The sequence below is a fragment of the Empidonax traillii genome, unplaced genomic scaffold (assembly GCF_003031625.1).
Source record: "Empidonax traillii isolate 1590-97213 ecotype Southwest subspecies unplaced genomic scaffold, ASM303162v1 scaffold90:size2128546, whole genome shotgun sequence".
Classification (NCBI taxonomy): domain Eukaryota; kingdom Metazoa; phylum Chordata; class Aves; order Passeriformes; family Tyrannidae; genus Empidonax; species Empidonax traillii.
The window spans coordinates 813,978-831,762 of NW_020955283.1; the positions used below are offsets into that span (position 1 = coordinate 813,978).

At 36.1% G+C, this 17,785-nt stretch overlaps 1 protein-coding gene across 1 annotated transcript in view; it reads left to right on the forward strand.

Annotated features, from left to right (window-relative positions):
* Nucleotides 1-17,413, forward strand: part of CGNL1 (cingulin like 1) — a 45,644-nt gene extending 28,231 nt beyond the window's left edge. The window contains exons 11-19 of the mRNA XM_027881515.1: nucleotides 2,334-2,486; nucleotides 3,135-3,305; nucleotides 5,700-5,861; nucleotides 6,649-6,738; nucleotides 11,980-12,063; nucleotides 12,941-13,065; nucleotides 13,601-13,709; nucleotides 14,440-14,603; nucleotides 15,206-17,413. Coding sequence (XP_027737316.1) covers nucleotides 2,334-2,486; nucleotides 3,135-3,305; nucleotides 5,700-5,861; nucleotides 6,649-6,738; nucleotides 11,980-12,063; nucleotides 12,941-13,065; nucleotides 13,601-13,709; nucleotides 14,440-14,603; nucleotides 15,206-15,353 — 1,206 coding nt within the window. The 3' untranslated portion in view covers nucleotides 15,354-17,413. The remainder of the gene's footprint in view (nucleotides 1-2,333; nucleotides 2,487-3,134; nucleotides 3,306-5,699; nucleotides 5,862-6,648; nucleotides 6,739-11,979; nucleotides 12,064-12,940; nucleotides 13,066-13,600; nucleotides 13,710-14,439; nucleotides 14,604-15,205) is intronic.
* Nucleotides 17,414-17,785: the final 372 nt, after the last annotated feature.

Consider the following 17,785-nt stretch of genomic DNA (forward strand, 5'->3'; position numbering starts at 1 on the left):
CCATTTTATTCACAACTTACATCTAAAGTAGGAAACACTAAATTTAATCCTCTTTCTGATTCTACACTCTTGTGCACCGGATATGAGCACTAATGGACTTCAGGATGTAATCAGTTGTCCCTTTTGTTTAGAACAATTCAGCCTTTCTGTCTTTAGAATTTGCTTGTTCTAATGAATAATGTTGTGCAGTAGATTGATTTGGCCTTGTGTTACCATTGACAATTTAGACGACAAATTTTGGCACAATAATAGTGTTTATCACAGTGGAAATTTAATTCCTGACTGTCCCATCTTGCTTTTTACATAACACAATTACTTTTAATGGTGGATTAGCATAAGAAAGACTGACAATACGAATAGAACTGTAACAGTTAAACATGGCCAAATCTATTCCTCCTCCATTCCAGATTTCTATTCAGAAAAGTTAAAGCTGGTGTGCACTTCATTCTTACAACCAGTTTGTAGTAGTGCTTTATACGGAAATTTTCCTTAGGGAAAGCCAGGAGTATTTTTGTAGTGTTCCATATTGTTATAACCTCTGGTTAGGGTAGCCTCCTCTATGTAGTGCAGTGTCTCATGAAATGAAATGCATCTTAACGTTTTTGCACCATTGAGAAGACTTTCTGAAGTTTCTTGAGAACTCTCTTGGGAAAGGAAATAATTATCATGCCCCTTGGCCGTAGCATGGTACTGCATTATCTTTATATGGTACTGTTATATCTTTAAAAAATATCAATTATACCAACATAATTGATGGCAGAGCCAAGTAATCTGTGCTTTTAAAATTAAATATTCAGAACATTGGATCCTTTCCATGGGTGGAAGAACATGGAATTTCTGTTTTCATTGTGGCAAATAATGGTAGGCATTAGAATGAGAGTTGCAGAGCATTGTAAGTTGAAGTTCAGTTGTTTCTAGTCTGACATATTAGTGTTTCTCAAGTATTAAAGTTAAGGTAGGAATACTAATTTTATCAGTATTTTCTCTTTTATCAACTGATGTCGTAAAGGGCGATACAGTGTCCTAATTTGTGTTGCCCAAGAAAATTATCGTTGGTGAGAAACTATATAGGACATGTTACCTCCCCTGAATAATAGTACAAGAATGAAGTAGTATCTGTTGTAATGAAGGATTTGTATTAAAACAAAGATAATTTCTTTTGCAATGCTCAGCTTTCATGAGGAATATTTTTACCCTTTACCTACATTATCAAGTTTTCTGCTGGCTGGATTTTAGCAAAATAACAAGGACCTTTTTATGCTTTAAATGGTAATTTCACTATTTGAAGAATAAGCCATTTTGGGGCATAGTTACTAGCTAAATAATGCTATCATAATATGGGCTCCTTTTAAATAGATTTGGAGGAGCTCTTGCAGAATTTTGGGGTAAGAAAATGACCATTTCCCACCATGTAGAAGTCACCAAGCCAAGAGAACCATTAGCTATTAGACACTTTTCCAAAAAGAATAGCTGTGCATGTGAACCATCTGATCGTGCCTGTGTTGGAATGAACTGGAGACAGTCTGTTACTCTGCTGATGGATGGTGTTTAGAGGTAGGAGGGTGATGAATTCTCAGACATCCCACCTGTGATAGCAGAGACACTGGGAGCCCCTGGTAGATGAGCACACTGGAGAGCTCTTCAGGCCATTCAACATTTAATCCACAACATTCAGGTCTGGTTTAAACATTAACTGCAAAAGTTCTCTCAGGAAGGGGATTTGTGTGCTGAGAGCTGCAAAGTTTTCTCTTTGCTCAGCATCATCTTGATAAGGGTTTCTGGGTGCTACAGAAGCACAGCAATGGGGAAAAACACCACTAGTTATTTCTCACTCACCATAGGAACAGATTTGGGATGTTGTTGTTATTGTTGTAGGGGTTTTGGGGTTGTGTGGTTGGGATTTTTTTGATTGTTTGTTTTCACCTGGAAAAAAAAGGTGGTTATTAAGAGAACTTTTCAGGGAGAATATAGGAAAATGTGGAACTTGGAGTGGATATTGGGTCTTGTACAGGAGGTGGGATTTCCTGGCTGGTGTGCAGCTGCAGAGGAATGTATGCTTTGCATAACAGAATAATGAAATTGGTCCTACAAATGTTACAACAGTGTTTAAGGAATTTATAGGAGGGATAAAGCACTGCATCACTAAAATAATAAATACTGACTAGCAAAGTATAACTCCATAAACTTTTTTTTTTTTTAAAAAACCCTTAAATCTGTCTTAATGCCACAGCAGCCTGCTGGTATTACTGCTGCATTGAGTGTTTAGTAAAATTCCCTTAAGGAATCTACAGAGGGTCTACATTCCATTGTATGTGTTCTTTATTTTCCTGCAGGAGAACACCCGTTGTATTTCACAGGAAAGGCAACAGTTAACTCAGCAGTTAAAGGATGAAACTCAGCAAAAGGAACAGTTACAGCAGATAAAGAATGAAATGGAGAATGAACGATGGCAACTAAACAAGACTGTTGAGAAGTTACAGGAGGAGGTAGGAGTTCACTCCAGAGAAGCTGCAGGAAGCTGAATGTCTTAACAGAGAGAAGCAAATGAACCGACAAATTGTAAATAATTATTTATTTGGAAATGTACAAAACAAGGTGAAATGCAAAGTTTACTATTAGTCTCTTTAACCCGGAGACTGTCAATAAAAGTTTTCAGGGCTGGAACAGTGATTGGAACACCGCTATCTCAAAATAGCATTGTAAACTAGTTCAGTTTAAACAAGGTCTCAGATCCGTTCTAATGTCACTGATGTTTCAGTTTTACAGCTGATTCTCAAAATGCTGCTGCATCAGACTTACTGTGCTGTGTGTGTAAACCCTGCAACTAATACTGACTCGCTGAAGAGTGGCCATGCAGTTCATTGCATCACTCAGCTGGAAGAACTGCTGCCAGACAGAAAGAGAACAGTCTTGCCACACATACTATTAGAAAATAACCTGTCTGCTTTTGTGTTTACACACTTCTGCATAGAAATTCATTCATTTAGGAAAATATATAATAATTAATGATTTTTCTGTCTGAAAACTGAGCTGAGTATTGAAGCTGGAGAAAAAAACCTTTTGGTGTATTAAACATGATAGAACGTTTTATAACACTACATTAGGAAAAAATTATATATACTTTTTTTCCCCAGATGTCTGAAATGGTAGAGATCTCAAGAACATCAGCTCTGGAGCTTCAGAGCCAGCTTGATGAATACAAGGAGAAAAATCGCAGGGAATTTGCAGATCTGCAGAGGCAATTGAAGGAGAAGAACCTGGAGGTAGAAAAATCACGCCTGATGACCGTCAGGATGCAAGATGAGGTAACGACTCATAAGTTCAGTGACAAATTCTAACCTTTGGCCTAGAATACAGTTCAGATAGTTTTGAAGATAATGAAGCTCTCACGCTTTTGTGCACGTCATCATGAGAGGATCTCAGTCAGTGCTCTTGAGTTTCATTGTTCGTGGTGGTGATCAGTGTGTTTTTGCTGCCAGGGAAATCGGCTTTCCTGGTCATGGCAGATCTATGCAGTGTCTGCCAAATGAGTGTGTCTTAAGTGATATAACAAGGATTCCACTGATGATCTGCTGCTCTTTAATGCCTGCTACTGAAGGAATGTAGACGTGGTTTTGAATTAGGAGAAAAAAAATCCCCAGCAGTTATTTAGGCCAAAAAAAACCCCTCAGCAAACACAAACAACAAAACCGAATGCTGGCTCTAGAGGAGCTGACATATATTCTTCTCTTCTTGCATATGAGCCAAGTTGCAGATTTAAATGACAAAGGTGTCTGTGCAGCCAAGAATCAGCCACAGTCAGGAAGTGTCTGCCTCTCAGTATGCAAATTTTGCCAGAAAGGCAATCCAGTCTTCTAAAAACATCCAACCAAGAAAACTAGGGAATAAACTGGTCACAGATATTTTTTGTATGTGGAATATTTTAATAGTTTGGTTTTTCCAGTTTAGAACTTCTATTACATTGCCCTTCCTCCTTAAAAAATTATTTTCAATTCAATTTAAAGGGACACCGATAGAAGAAAGAATTGTTCCTGTTTATTGTTCTGTCTTCCTTATATATTTATTTCATTCAGGGATGGAGAGTCTTTGTAAGGGAATGAAGACTCATAATGAACAGTGAAAGATAAAATGGTGACATTGAGAGCATAGCTCACAAGTTGAATAAATATTAGTAAAAATGTACATTAATACAAACATTAAATATGTAAAACAAAGTGTAAACACAGTGTTTACAGTTATTATGAGGAATGCTTCTAGTGTTAGCTATTGCAACTACAGAAAAAATACGGAGAAAAATATTAATGAACAAAAGAAAACTTCACAGTTTGACAAAAATGGACAAAGTATTACTGGTTGTGGAATTCTACATATCCATGAGGAAATATTTAAAAGCCTAGGGCTTTAAAAATGTAGTAGGACTACTAGCTGCAAGAGAGGAAATAAAACCTGAAAATATAGGATAGGCAGGTTAAACAGCAGACTTTCTAGGAGACTAAATATTCAGGGCAATTGAACGTCTTTATTATCACTTCCTCCTTTGTGTTTGAGAAGAAATACAAATAGATAGCCCATCTATTCAGTGGAAAGTCTGTTGTCTGTCAGAATCCTCTTGGGGAGGGCTCCCAGTGCACAGAACTTGCTTTTCGAGGGTCTCATCAAAAGCCAAGGATTGTATTGATCATGGAAACGTGAGTTCCATCTTGTTCCAGCAGAAAAGTGATGAGTGAAAGAGTCTTGCAAGGCATCTCTTTCAAGCTCTCAGTGGATACATAAGATACCTATCTGGAAAGTTGACAGTCCATTGTTGTTCTGAAACATAAAGTGCCCGTGAAAGGCTGTTTATGTGCAGATCTCTGCACTTCAGGAGCTTTTCACCACCTCATCAGGACTTGGTAATAGGTAGCAAACTCTGTAAATATTGTAAATATTCACTGTCACATTATTTTAGCTTCATCACTAAGATAACCACTGATGAAGAAAGAAAATGGAAAACTGTATGTTGAAGAAAAAATAACCTTTCATCCTGTGTTATATACTTGTAACAAGTTACATGTGCAAGGAGTGCTCATGGTTTCACTTGAACTCCCTCTCACTCGTTATATATTTTTTTAAAGTACCATGAAGGTTTTGGATAATTTTACTGAGGCCATGCTGTTGTTGAACAGGAAATTTTTGTCTTCAGCATATAGCCCCACTCATTCTAATAGCTATATTAATACATATATATATATATCCACACACACATATATATAAAAGCAATTATATCATTAGTAAAATGATGTCATCCAAGTGCATCAAGCATATATACAAGCTATGCAGCTGTTTAAAAGCTGAAGTATTGGGAGTCTGAAAAAGAAAGGAATAATACTGAAAAAGTTCCAAATAACCATTTAGAAAACTGTCAACACTTTGGCTTGCTGTAACTTGATAAAAACAAATAAATTTTAAGAAACCCACTGTGGAGAATTGTCAGTGTAAAACCTGTGGTGTGAAGCATCTCTTTAGAGCTGATATTTCATCCAAGTTTATTTTCTTGGTGCCATCATGTGGATAAAACAAAAATTACTCTGAAAAACCCAGAACTCAATGCAATTCCTGTCAAGCTTCCAGATGTATAGTGTGTGCAGTACATCCCCTTGACTGACATCACTCATTTATAGAAAGTGCAGTCTAAAATCCATGACCATAATCTCTTTCAGATGCGTCTTATGGAAGAAAACTTGAGGGACCACCAGAGAGCTCAGGATGAGGCAATAACAAAAACTCAGTTGCTGGAACAGACTGTGAAAAGCTTGGAGTATGAGCTGGAAGCCAAAAACCACTTAAAAGATGATCGGGCAAGACAAATCAAATTAATGGAGGTAAAAGACATTCTTAAGGGTTTGTTTCTTATTTGGAGAGATTTAAATAGTACTGGTATTTACGTGGATGCTGCCAGGGAAGAGTCAAAATAGCTTGATGTTGTTAAAAAGCCATTCTGGAATATACTAAAGGTGACCTGTTAGCATATCTATTGTAGCATGGTGTGTTCTAAATTACAACTGCTATTTCATCATTTTAATTGACTTCTTCTTAATAAATTTTATCTAGAGTTTGTCAGGCAAATTTTCATTAATTTAATTTGTAGGCCAGCTACTGAGAACTTGAAAAGTATTTCAAAGTGTAAGTTCTATTTAGCATTTGATATCAGTTAATTTCAGGAGTCTTGAGTATCATCATGATCTTGACCACCTTGTTATAGGGTCAGCTTCAGAACTGTTCACTTCAACTAGGCTGTCATTTGACTTTCATAAACAAACACCTTTATAGCATTGTACTCATATGAAGAGAAAATCGTCTTCCAAATGTATGATGTAATTTAGACAATCAGAAACAGTCTCTAGAAACATTGCAGAATTTCTCTTATTTTGGTGGGAGGGATTAAAGAAAGGAAGCAAAGTGTCTGTTTTACTTCTGTCAGACAAACAAATTCACTTTAAAGGCTTATCTACCTGCCATCCTTTTGGGTAGATTCTGCACATGTTTTAAGAGGTATTTCAGTTTTCAGGCCTAGTCTTTCAGACAGTCTGAGTCCTGAAGTTTAAGGAATAGCAATCTGAAGAGGATGGCAAGTAGCATGTTGAAATTACTTTTCTTTGTTCCACTTAGGACAAGCTGTCTCACCTGGAACTTGAGCTTGATGAAGAAAAGACTAATTCAGATTTGTTGTCTGAGAGGATCAGCAGATGCAGAGAACAGGTACTTGAACAAGTTTCCAACTTCGGCATAGGGGTTCTATGAAAAAGTGTTATGAGGATCACAATTCAGCATAATAGAGTCTTAATTTCGAAGAAGGAGGAGGAGCTTAGGGAACTGTGGAATTAGTGAGTGGAATCAGCTGAACTGAGGATGCTAGCCATTTTCAACAGAGAGAGCTTTGTTTTCATTACAAGTGTAAAAACTGATTGAGGTATATCAGAGGTAAGACAGTTGGAAAGCATTTTCCACATAAAAACATCAGCCTTTTGTTCCAGAAATGTTACATTCAATAGCCCAGAAAGGGGAGAAGAAGGATTTAATAATAAGGTCGTGTCTCATGGGGCAGAAAATGAGAAGATGAAGTGATAGTTGCTAAGTGAGTCCTATCATAGTAATTCAAACAATTATAAGTGGAGAAGTTGTGGAGATTGTATGATGAGGTCTCAGTCAAGATAAAAAGTACTCCAGGTATACCCTTAAATATATATATTCCTTTATATTCAAATAAAGAAATATTTTGCTGCTGTCCTCTGTAAGGCCAGTTGAATGTGCAGGTGTGGTGAAGTAGAGTAAGTGTATTGCAAATGAGACCTTTGAGTTGGAAATTAGCAAGTGTTAAGAGAATTAGTAGTTCATTAAGAGGCCTTAATAGTATTATTTGAGATTTCTGAAAGAACTGACATAGGAAATTACAGGTCCTGTAACAAAGATTTGTAATAAACCAGAAAAGTAGAGTATAGGGCCTGATTACTGCAAAAGTAGCCAGAGCATCAGTAGCATTCTTGAACTCTCCATGAAGTGCTAGAGCTCGTAGTAATTTCCTAGAAGTCCAGGAGACAGTTAGCATTGAGGTACAACCCACAAGAGTCTGTTTTCATTTCTCTCTCCAGAAAAAAACCCAAACTGCAGACATTCTTTTGAATAGCTTTAGCTTCAGAGGGAGAACAGAAAGGAAAATCTTAGCTTCTGTGTCTTTTTGATGCAACTGTGTGTTCCACTGAGGCAGCTGGAGAGTTTAAAGTGAATTAGAGCTCAGCTTTCTTTCGCACATCCTTGAACACCAAGGCACCATCACTGCTTTGTTTGGACTCTGATTCTGTTTGACTCTAACACAGACTTTTTGCTCTTGTTTCACTGCTATTGTACAGACCCCGAGTCAGTGGGTGGAATAGAATGTAAAGGACTCATAATAATCTGGGGTTATGCTATTGTTAAATCAGGAAGCCTTCAATACTGGAGTCTGTGCCTCTGTTGTAAACTTGGGGTAAAAGAACTTTAGTTACAGCTGCACTACAACCATAGTGAGTTAATTTGCTAACTGAATGGAAACCAAAAATACAGTTTGGTGACCAAAATGTTACATAATGGTTAAAAAATGTGTTTATTTTGAGGTCTGGAGTTTCTCATTTCACACATGAGTTACAAAGGTTGCTTTGTTTTGATTTTATGCCAGAATGACTAAGTAGTCAAATTACTGAAGAGTATTTCAGGGTCTGCTAAGCATTTATAATGACGTGAGAAATTATAATGGATTTGTTTTGGTATATCTGTATTTCTGTACGTTTTTAAAATTATTATTATAAATGTGCTATTTTAACATCCCAATAATGAACTATAATACTCAAATTTCCAGTAAAAAAAGTTATACAACCTCTTCTATTTTCCATAAAGCTGAATGTTTGAATAAACATTGGCAGGACTAACAGTTCACATTTCATTTACCACAAAATGTTACTCTTTTTTAATTTAAACACCCTTTTGAATCTGGATGGCCGCATGAGACATTGTTCTCATCTCCTCTGCCTTCTCAGGAGGTACCACAGCAAAGTGGAAGCAGGGAGGAGTGGGTCATATCCTGTTAGTTTTAAAATTATAAGGTATTAGTAATTGTAGAAAGGCCAAAATGGTCAACACAGACACACACACGGAAAAATTGAGTCTAAAGTGTGCAGGGATGCATTTTAATACATGATGGATTTTTTTCCCTATAAACGAGTGAAATGAAGTACCTCTTGCCATTTTGATTTTACTAACATAATTGAAAAGTGCTTAACATTCCCTCATCAATTCTTGTATTCTGTGAAAATGCAAACATGAGTCTCTATTAACTTCAGAGTTGTTTCCAATAAGTGTGAAAAAGGGACTAATTGGTTTTCATGACAATTTTAGAATAAACAAAAAAGAATAAAATTGCACCGACTGCATCCTTCACTTCCTTTTGGTGAAGTGTTCCCAGTGGGTAGCTGTATACCTGCTCTTAAGCTGGCTCCAGGTGTGGGAAGCAAACAAATGAAAATATGGATCTGAAGGCTGCATTTCAATTATGAAGTATCAAAGGGGTTTGTTTGGCTTTAGCTTGTTTGTCAAACATTGGGGTTTTTGGTCACATACTGGGAAATTGTGTATGTAGGTGTATATATAGGCACACACATATATATGCATACATGTATATAACTTTACTTAGGATTTAAGAAATATAGGCTGGAAACCTAGTGCAAGATGATAAACAATAGTGACCACATCTAAAACATTATTAGAAATCAAACTGCTCTCACTAATAATGAACTCAACAGCTGCTTCTAATCCTAAAACTGGCACAAAATGCTGGTATGTCTGATAAAGCTTTGTAAAATCTGACACTGTTATTTTTCTCTTTCTTTTTGTTGTTAGCATTCTTCAAATCCAGCTGTGCTAACTTAAGCTGCAGAAGTAGTTATTCTTTTACCATAATTAAAATATATTAGATATAGGAAAGGTAGAACGTGAGACCAAGTTCCAATGGGATGTACATGGAGTCCGTACTGTGAAAGCAGTGTGTTTTCTTACTGCTGGGAAATGAGTGAAACTGAGCACATTTTGGCAGACAACTGCCTTTTTTTTTTTTTTTTTTTTTTTTTTTTTTTTTTTTTTTTTTTTTTTTTTTTTTTTTTTTTTTTTTTTTTTTTTTTTTTTTTTTTGCTTTGTGCCTGTTAATTATGAGTCTACTATTGAAAAAATGTGAGGAGATAAGTGAAAACAGTTTGTATCTCCTCCAGCAAGAATTGTGTCCTGCTGTCCTTTTCTTTTTACAACCTCCTGTATATATTTGCACGTAGCTGTCTGATCCTAATCAGATATAGCACTTTCTCTTTTTCTCCTGTTATTCTGTGAGGTTGCTTTTACCAAGAGGTGTCCAACAACTGTGGCAGTTATCTTGGAAATATAATAATTGTCCTCTAAATAATTCCTTAATTTGAATCTTGGGAAGGTTGCACAAATTTGTCACAGCCTTTGAGCACACTAAGAGCACAGTGGAACTTTAGAGTGGTCCATTAAGCAAGTTCCTACATAAAACAAAAAGCCTTTCTTCATTTAGCAGTTACATTTTTAATTAGTCATTCATTTTACCACAAATTTTGCTTTATTTCTTTCTGTGTCTGTCTTGGTGGCTAAAGCAATTACAGCAGAATAAATTCTAGGTAATCCCTCACATTATAAATTTTGTCACCTATTTTAAGGAATAAATGCAGCCATTGTACGAATGCATTATTTTGATTTGTGTCTATAAAATATTTTAACATATAAAATAATATTTTACTGTGTACTGTATAAACTTTTCGATTATTTGCCTTCTGTGTGCCAGTGAGAGCTTTTGAGAAGTTACCTGGCAGTTGAGAACACAGCCACGTGCTGACATTTGCATTCTAGTAGTTGTTCTGACTTTAGTTTTCAGAAATGCCTTCTACTCTTCTGAAACCATAGTGTGATATAACATATGCAGCTGCATGCATTGCTACTGTGGTTTGTATTCATATAATTATTTCAAAGCTACAGAAACAGTGTAAATGATTTGCTTTAAAAATGCGATTAACTAAAAATATAACTTTTAATATGATAATGTGGTTAAGAAAAAGGCCTAAGGTAAATTTTCATGTGCTGCACTTTTTTGACCTTCACATTCTTAGCATTGCTTTTGGATTTTTTTTTTTTTTTAATGCAAGAATTCCCAGTGACTTTGGAAAGACCTTTACTGAGATAAATCTGTAACTTAGAGCTGCCTCGTGGGATGGTGTGTTTGTGCAAGTTCATATGAAACTGGTGTAGAGCAGGGAAGAATGCTGTGGCCACTGCAATCTTTATCAGTGTTTTTGCAGGTACAGTGATTGGCAGAGATGTTCACTGTGTTCCCCAGGTGATTCATCATCATAAACACTGTGCAGGAAATGGCACAAATGCTGTGGTAACATTTGCTGTGCCTGCAAAGGCATTTGTAAACACTTGAGGGTCTCAGCAGGAAGGAGAGGCAACAGAAGTATTTCAGCACTACAGACTTTGTCCTTTAGCCCCAAACTTTCAGTAGCAGCTGTTGGGCAGTTCAGAGTTTTTGTTTGAGCCTCAAATTTAATATTTTTTTTCCAGTCAAGTCCAATAGTGAGATGAAACAAATTCATGCTGCATTCTTACATTAACTCTGGATTGATCAGGTAGTTTTTAACATCTTACATATGGACAGTGTATCTTTCTTGTGGTTATTGAATATGCAACTGAAATATTTACGGAAACTGGAGCAAAAGTTGTCTGTTAACAAGACAAGCAAAAGCATCCCCTCTCCAAACCTAGAAACTGGTGCTCCCAGGATGACAGACATAACACTGACTAGAGGAGGGGAGAAATGCTCATGTCCATTATGCAGCAGAGTCTGTTGAAAAGATTTTACTGTTCTCATTCATATAGAAAGCTGCAATTGTCTGTAGAGTGTTTCACTGAGTTCTGGGCACTTCTCTGCAGCTACAAGTTCTTTGGGTTTAATAAAGTGAAACTTTTATTTAGATTAGTCAGCAGCTTAAAGGTAGGGTGTCATTTCAGAAATCCAGATTTAAGTATGAAGAAAACACTTGTAAAGGTGTTTAAAGTCTGATGTGATGCAGAACTCTGTCCTGCCACATGCTGTATCTCTCATGCAGCAGTTTAGAGTTCCTTGCTCCAGAACACATGTATTGAACATCAGCAATAGCCAGTGTGGGTGTAAAATGCCTAGGGTAAGTACTGGGAATAACATCAACTTCCTGAAGTGGAAAATTTTGTTCAAAATTGTAACTGTAAAGCTCATCTGAAATCATGTGGATGTCTTGAGTTCTGAGAAAAGGCATTTCTTGTCATTGCAGAGGTATATCTACTATATATATATACACACACAAAGTATTATAGAGACAAATGTAAATGAAATCTTTTATTGAAATCTCACTTTTCTTTCTATTATAGATTGAACAAATGAGGACAGAGCTACTTCAGGAGAGAGCTATAAAGCAAGATTTGGAGTGTGACAAAATTTCCTTGGAAAGACAGGTGACTATATCTGTAAATGCTTTGACTGCTTTCAGAGGACATTTAGAGAATTTAGAGAACATGTTTGTACCACACACCTAATTTGATGCTTTAGATTATGTGAAATTAATCTCAATCGTTTGAGAAAAAAGAATGCCACCTACTGGTATATGCTATGTACATTCTTATACTTTAGCTCTGACTTTTCTATCATAGTCTTTTTTTCAGTGTTTGAGACCTGAATTCGTGGTTTGAAGTTCTGTAACAAAAAACTTTATTTTCTGTTTCTCGTATAGTTCTTTTTTTGTTTGTTTGAGGTTTTTTTTCCTGGCAACTCTTTCATTAGGTCCTCATTGAAAATCTAAATTGCCGGGCCTCAGAAAAATGAAAGTGTGAACTGAGAAAAAAACCTCTACTTTTACAAATCTTTTTCAAACTATTTATGTAGTAGATGTAGCACTGGGTAGTTAAGAAAGGGAGGGGGAAACTCAGTAACAGCTTTGATAGAGTAAAATGATATTGGATGTAGTTTCTTTGTCTGCTTTAGCCATAAACCAAGGAGTTGCAGGAGAAGAACACAGAATTTGACAAAAGAATTGAGTGGAGCTTAAGACAGATCTGACAGACTGAAAAAAAATTGGCATGTTAAAAAATACTGTTGGAAGAGGCTTGCAACTCTCTGAAATTCAAGGTTCCATTTAATCCTAAAATTTAACTAAAGCTGAACACTAAATTCTTTTTAATAAGGCACAATAATAGTAAACTGTAAAATCTCACATCTTTTTCCACATAAAAATATAGTGATCACCTTATGTTTTCCTGGAGAAATTATTTTGGGCTAAGCTGATACGTGTTAATTTGAGTATGTAAGTGGTAATCAAGTGTGTTCCAACTCTAGAACAAAGACCTGAAGAGCAGAATCCTTCACCTGGAGGGTTCTTACCGGTCCAGTAAAGAGGGACTTGTTGCTCAAATGGAAGCAAGGATCACAGAGCTGGAAGAGCGACTTGAAAATGAAGAAAGGTGAAACCAGTTGTTAAGACCAAAACATGCATGTTTATGGGTTTTTTTCATGTCCTCTTTTTAATATTTAGTCTCTGTTACAATTAGCTTGTTTTTTTTTTCCCCTCACAAGCACAAAATTAAAATGGTTACTGTTTCATAAAAGCATTGCAGATTTTCTTTTTTACTGAAGGCACAGTAGAAGTTGTCTTATAAACTTTAAACTGGGCACTGTAACAATATTCCATAGCTCCTTATCTTATCAGTGTCTAATATCAGTAATAGACTTAAAAATATTAACTGTATTTTAACACTTCCACTGTCATGTTCACTTCATTCTCTAATCTTGGAGAAGTGTATTTTTGTTTCTAAATGTTGCTGTGGTGACAGAAGTAATTCCACTTAGTCATTCATTCTTTTGATCAAATTTCTTAATATGTTGCATGGAATCATAAATCAAAGTAGTTATTTGATTCTTAGAAGATTGCTAAGGAATTATATCATGATTGGATTTAAGTTCCTTTTTTACAAACCTGTCTTTTATTTTTTTTCCTAGGGATAGAGCGAATTTCCAACTAAGTAACCGCAGACTTGAGAGAAAAGTGAAGGAGTTAATGTTGCAAGTAGATGATGAACATCTGTCACTGACTGATCAGAAGGACCAGGTAGACTAATATGCCTGTATCTAATATTAATCCTACTAACATAAATCATCGTGTGTAAGAGATATGAGAAGAATGTAGGTAAATGCTGATTACTCTGTTGTTTGTGAACTCCCACTGAGTGAGATTCACAGTTGCCATTGTCATCATGTGCTTTTGTTTGGTACTAAATGGTTATTCATTTTGGAAATTATGAAAAGAAAGCACTTGTAGAAGCAAAGCTATAATTATTTTAAGAAATAAAGCAGATAACAGACAGTAATTGATCCTATAAATAGACCAATAATATGTTCTGTTTTGCCACCATAACATTTTGTTTAAGAAACAAGCTGTTTATTGTTAAATATAGGCTCTAAGTGTTAAGCATACATTGATGTTCTAATAGCAACGTGCTCTGCCATTCCTGTGGTCTTTGTTGATTCCTTGCTTAAAACTTGATTTGTTTCAGCACATGAGTCAAACACTGATGTTCTGTCCAGACCATGAACAGTGTGTTTCAAATTGCAGTCATCTGTTAAGAGAATTATCTTTAAAAATATTATCTGTAAAAGTATGGTATCCCATCATTTCTCTTGAAGTCTAATACTGACTTTCAGATATTTCTGAAGCAGAGGATTACAGTGTCACTACACTGGCAAAGTTTTGTCTTTATTCTCCCTCTCATAGATGCTGGAAGAATAAAATTCCTTTAATTAAAACAGTCCTCTAATCAGCTGACATGTAAATATTTCAGTTGAGTTTGCGTTTGAAAGCAATGAAACGGCAAGTCGAAGAAGCTGAAGAAGAAATAGACAGACTGGAAAGTGCTAAAAAGAAACTTCAGAGAGAACTTGAGGAGCAACTAGACATAAATGAACAATTGCAAGGACAGCTTAACACTGCAAAAAAGGAGTTAAGGTAGGATGACTTGTCAGACCTTACAGTTCTGTGTCACACCACCCCTCCCAGGTTTAACCTCTTGCTCCTGGGGTCCATAAACTGAGGGCTTCCTCTACCAGTTTGTCATAAGCAGAGTTTAAGACATAGACCTGTGAAACTCTTCTGCATTTCCTTTCTCTGCAGATGTTCTCCAGCTCTTTTTAGTGTGCTCTAGGTCCCAAGATCTCCCTGCTGAATAAAGTCATTGAGGCAGGGAATATAAAATGGAAAAAAGTGTGAGATTTGGCACCCGTATCGCTTGTGGTAATAAAAATTTCCTGCTAATGGCTGAGGTGTAGTTACCCTGTGTTAGTTTTCCTCAGCTGTCTTTGAACATCCCAGTTCAGTAACAGTTTCCCCTGTCTGTTACTTTAGTTAGAGATGCTTGAAAATGTGGTTGCTTGCTCTTCACTCTCTTGCACGTTCCTTTCATGTAAGGTGTGCTCCCTGTTGAAGCACAGGTTTCTTTGACATCCTTTAAAAGTGTAAATCCTGCCAGTTGATGTTTTGAACTTTGTATAAATGTTGTGCATGTAGATGTGCTGCTTTAAGAGCAAAGACCTGTATTTTTGTTTTAGTAGACTGAAGAAGTCACCAAGTAAAGTGTTGGCTGACTCTGATGATGATGATGACGACGACGATGACGATGATTTCAGCACAGATGGTGACAGTCTCTGTGAAGTACCTTCAGGAAATAACTTTTCAAAAGATGATGACACAAAAATTTAGATAAGTGTTGATGTGGTTCCTTGAAAGTACTGGAAGAATAGCATAAATTATCAAGAAACTGGATGTTCTAGAAGCCAAATGACATAAAGGGATTTAAGGGTTGGGAATATAATGTTTCCATCCATACTGTGCCATTTTCTTATTTAGGTCTCCACTGTTTATTATAGGATTGCATTAAACAGCTATAAAACACAAGATGTATATAAGAGCTACTGAAAACACGGGGATAGTGTTTCACATTGGAAATGGGATTTTGCTAAAATTCTGTTTAAGTAAAAAGCCATTTGAAAGTAATTCAAAATTAGTTTTTAGTTATTAAGAGCTTTTCCCTAAAATTAAGGAAACCACTGGAGATTATTTAATAATTGTAAGTAGGAGTAAATGATGTATAAAATGTAAATATTTTAAACTTGATCTTTTTATTTACTAGTACTATTTTGTAAAGTTTCTAATATTATATAAATCACTTTGATATGTAAAGTCCTAAATTTATATTGAATGCTATATTTGGGGTTTCACTAAGAGGAAAACAAATGAAAATGAATACATTTTGTGCATTACAGAGCAGATTCACAGTTCCTGGGCCAGGAAGTACATTTTATAACCAGTGCAAGTTTTATTGTGTGTTCTGTATATTAGAGGTCAAATGTTAATCCTGCCTGTTGACTCTAAAAGGACCATCACATCTGCATGATGAGAGAGGCCTGCCTGCAACTTCCTCATAAACTTCACTTGGGAAGCTTTCTGTTCCTCGTAGGGAAGGGTGAGAATGATGGCAGTTATTACTTGGGACCTTTCATTTCCTGAAAGGAATTCAATCCTGCCAGAGGCAGAATGTTACAGCCTGCTGAGCTGAGGACACTGGGACAGTCTTCTCTTCAAGTTTTTAAGAATCCCACTCGTTTCAGTAAAATCAGTTGTGGTCTTTGAATTAAATACGTTTAAATCTGTTCACTAACTGATACCAAAATTTTATGCTGCTCGCAAGAAATTGCACCAAGGAAACACAAAACATGTAACCTGATTTTCCTTGGGCATCTCTTTGTGATGTATTGCAGTGTGTGGTCACATGTGCAGATATATATTAGTATTTCAGTTTACAGAAGTATCTGTATTTTGGGTGATCCATCTATTCAACAAACTTTGTGGGAATTTTAAAAGAAAGAGCGTTGAAGATTTTATTTTATGAACATTTTCCATTTTGTTGCTAAAAATATTTTTTTCCACTTATATCACACTAGACTGGTTTTGCTCCTTTGCAAATCTAGAATTCTAAGGAAAGGGCACTACTACAAAATTTTGTTAATAAACTATAGTTAGGTCCTGTCTGTTTATTAGTGTTTATCCCCAGTTACAGGTTAGTGAGTGCCTTTTCATTGCTTCAACCAAGTAATAGTGTAATTGTAAAACATACTTTGAACTGAAGTCACTGGAAGCCTCCAGTATTCCCACAAAGGAATCCGCTGAAGAGAGCAAATTTAACAGCTCTGGAAGTGAGGCTGAGACTTGGCTGAGGCAAAAGTCCTGACAATGGCAGGATCCATTTTCATGCAGTCACATGGAAGGAAACTCCTGCCTGCAGGATCAGAAATGTATTTGTGCATAGCAGATTATGGACTCTTTTGCCATGGAGTTCCCTTCAACTTTAGTTTGATCATTTGAATTATATGGGAAGTAACATGAACAGCGTAGTTGTAATACTGTCTGTGTATTTTGTATCTGTTCAGGTAGCAAACAACATGCATTTTTTGCAGTAACTTTACGATTTTGACAACACTGAAAGAGCCTTTTTTCCGAGAAGACCTGCACTACACTGTACTGACAATCATCAGAGAACCTGCCGTGATTTATTTGTTGTTGTTTCATTTGTTGTTTCATTTGTTGTAGACTTACTTAGCTTTAAACAACTGATTCCAACCCCCAGTACTTTATCCTACAATGTTCATAGATGACTATTATTTCAAACCACTGGAAGAAAATCACTTACTATTGCATCTACCTCCAGTTACACTAAACTGTAAACTAAAATTCACTTAAAATAAACAGCTCTCTCAGTTCTACCTTGTATGTGCATATAGCTTGATATGACAACTGAATTTCATATAAAAGATGCGTGTGTTTAAAGCATAACAAGAAAATAATTACCTGGGAAATACTGATGCTGTGAACAAGTTTTTACATTTTCTTCTCTTTGGATAGCTGCTTTCTTTGTAACTTGTAAAGCAGGTGGCAGGTGTAACATCTGGAAGCCTCTTCATCTGAGCTTGGGAGGGAGACACGTTTCAGACTCTTACTGAGAGAGATTATTCTTGTTACACCTCCCTCCCCACACGTGTTTTCAGAAAAACCTCATCTTTAGTTTGTTTGTTTAGACTTGGAAATGACATTTCCTCTTCAGAGTTCTCCAGTCATATGACTAAAATCAAAGAAAA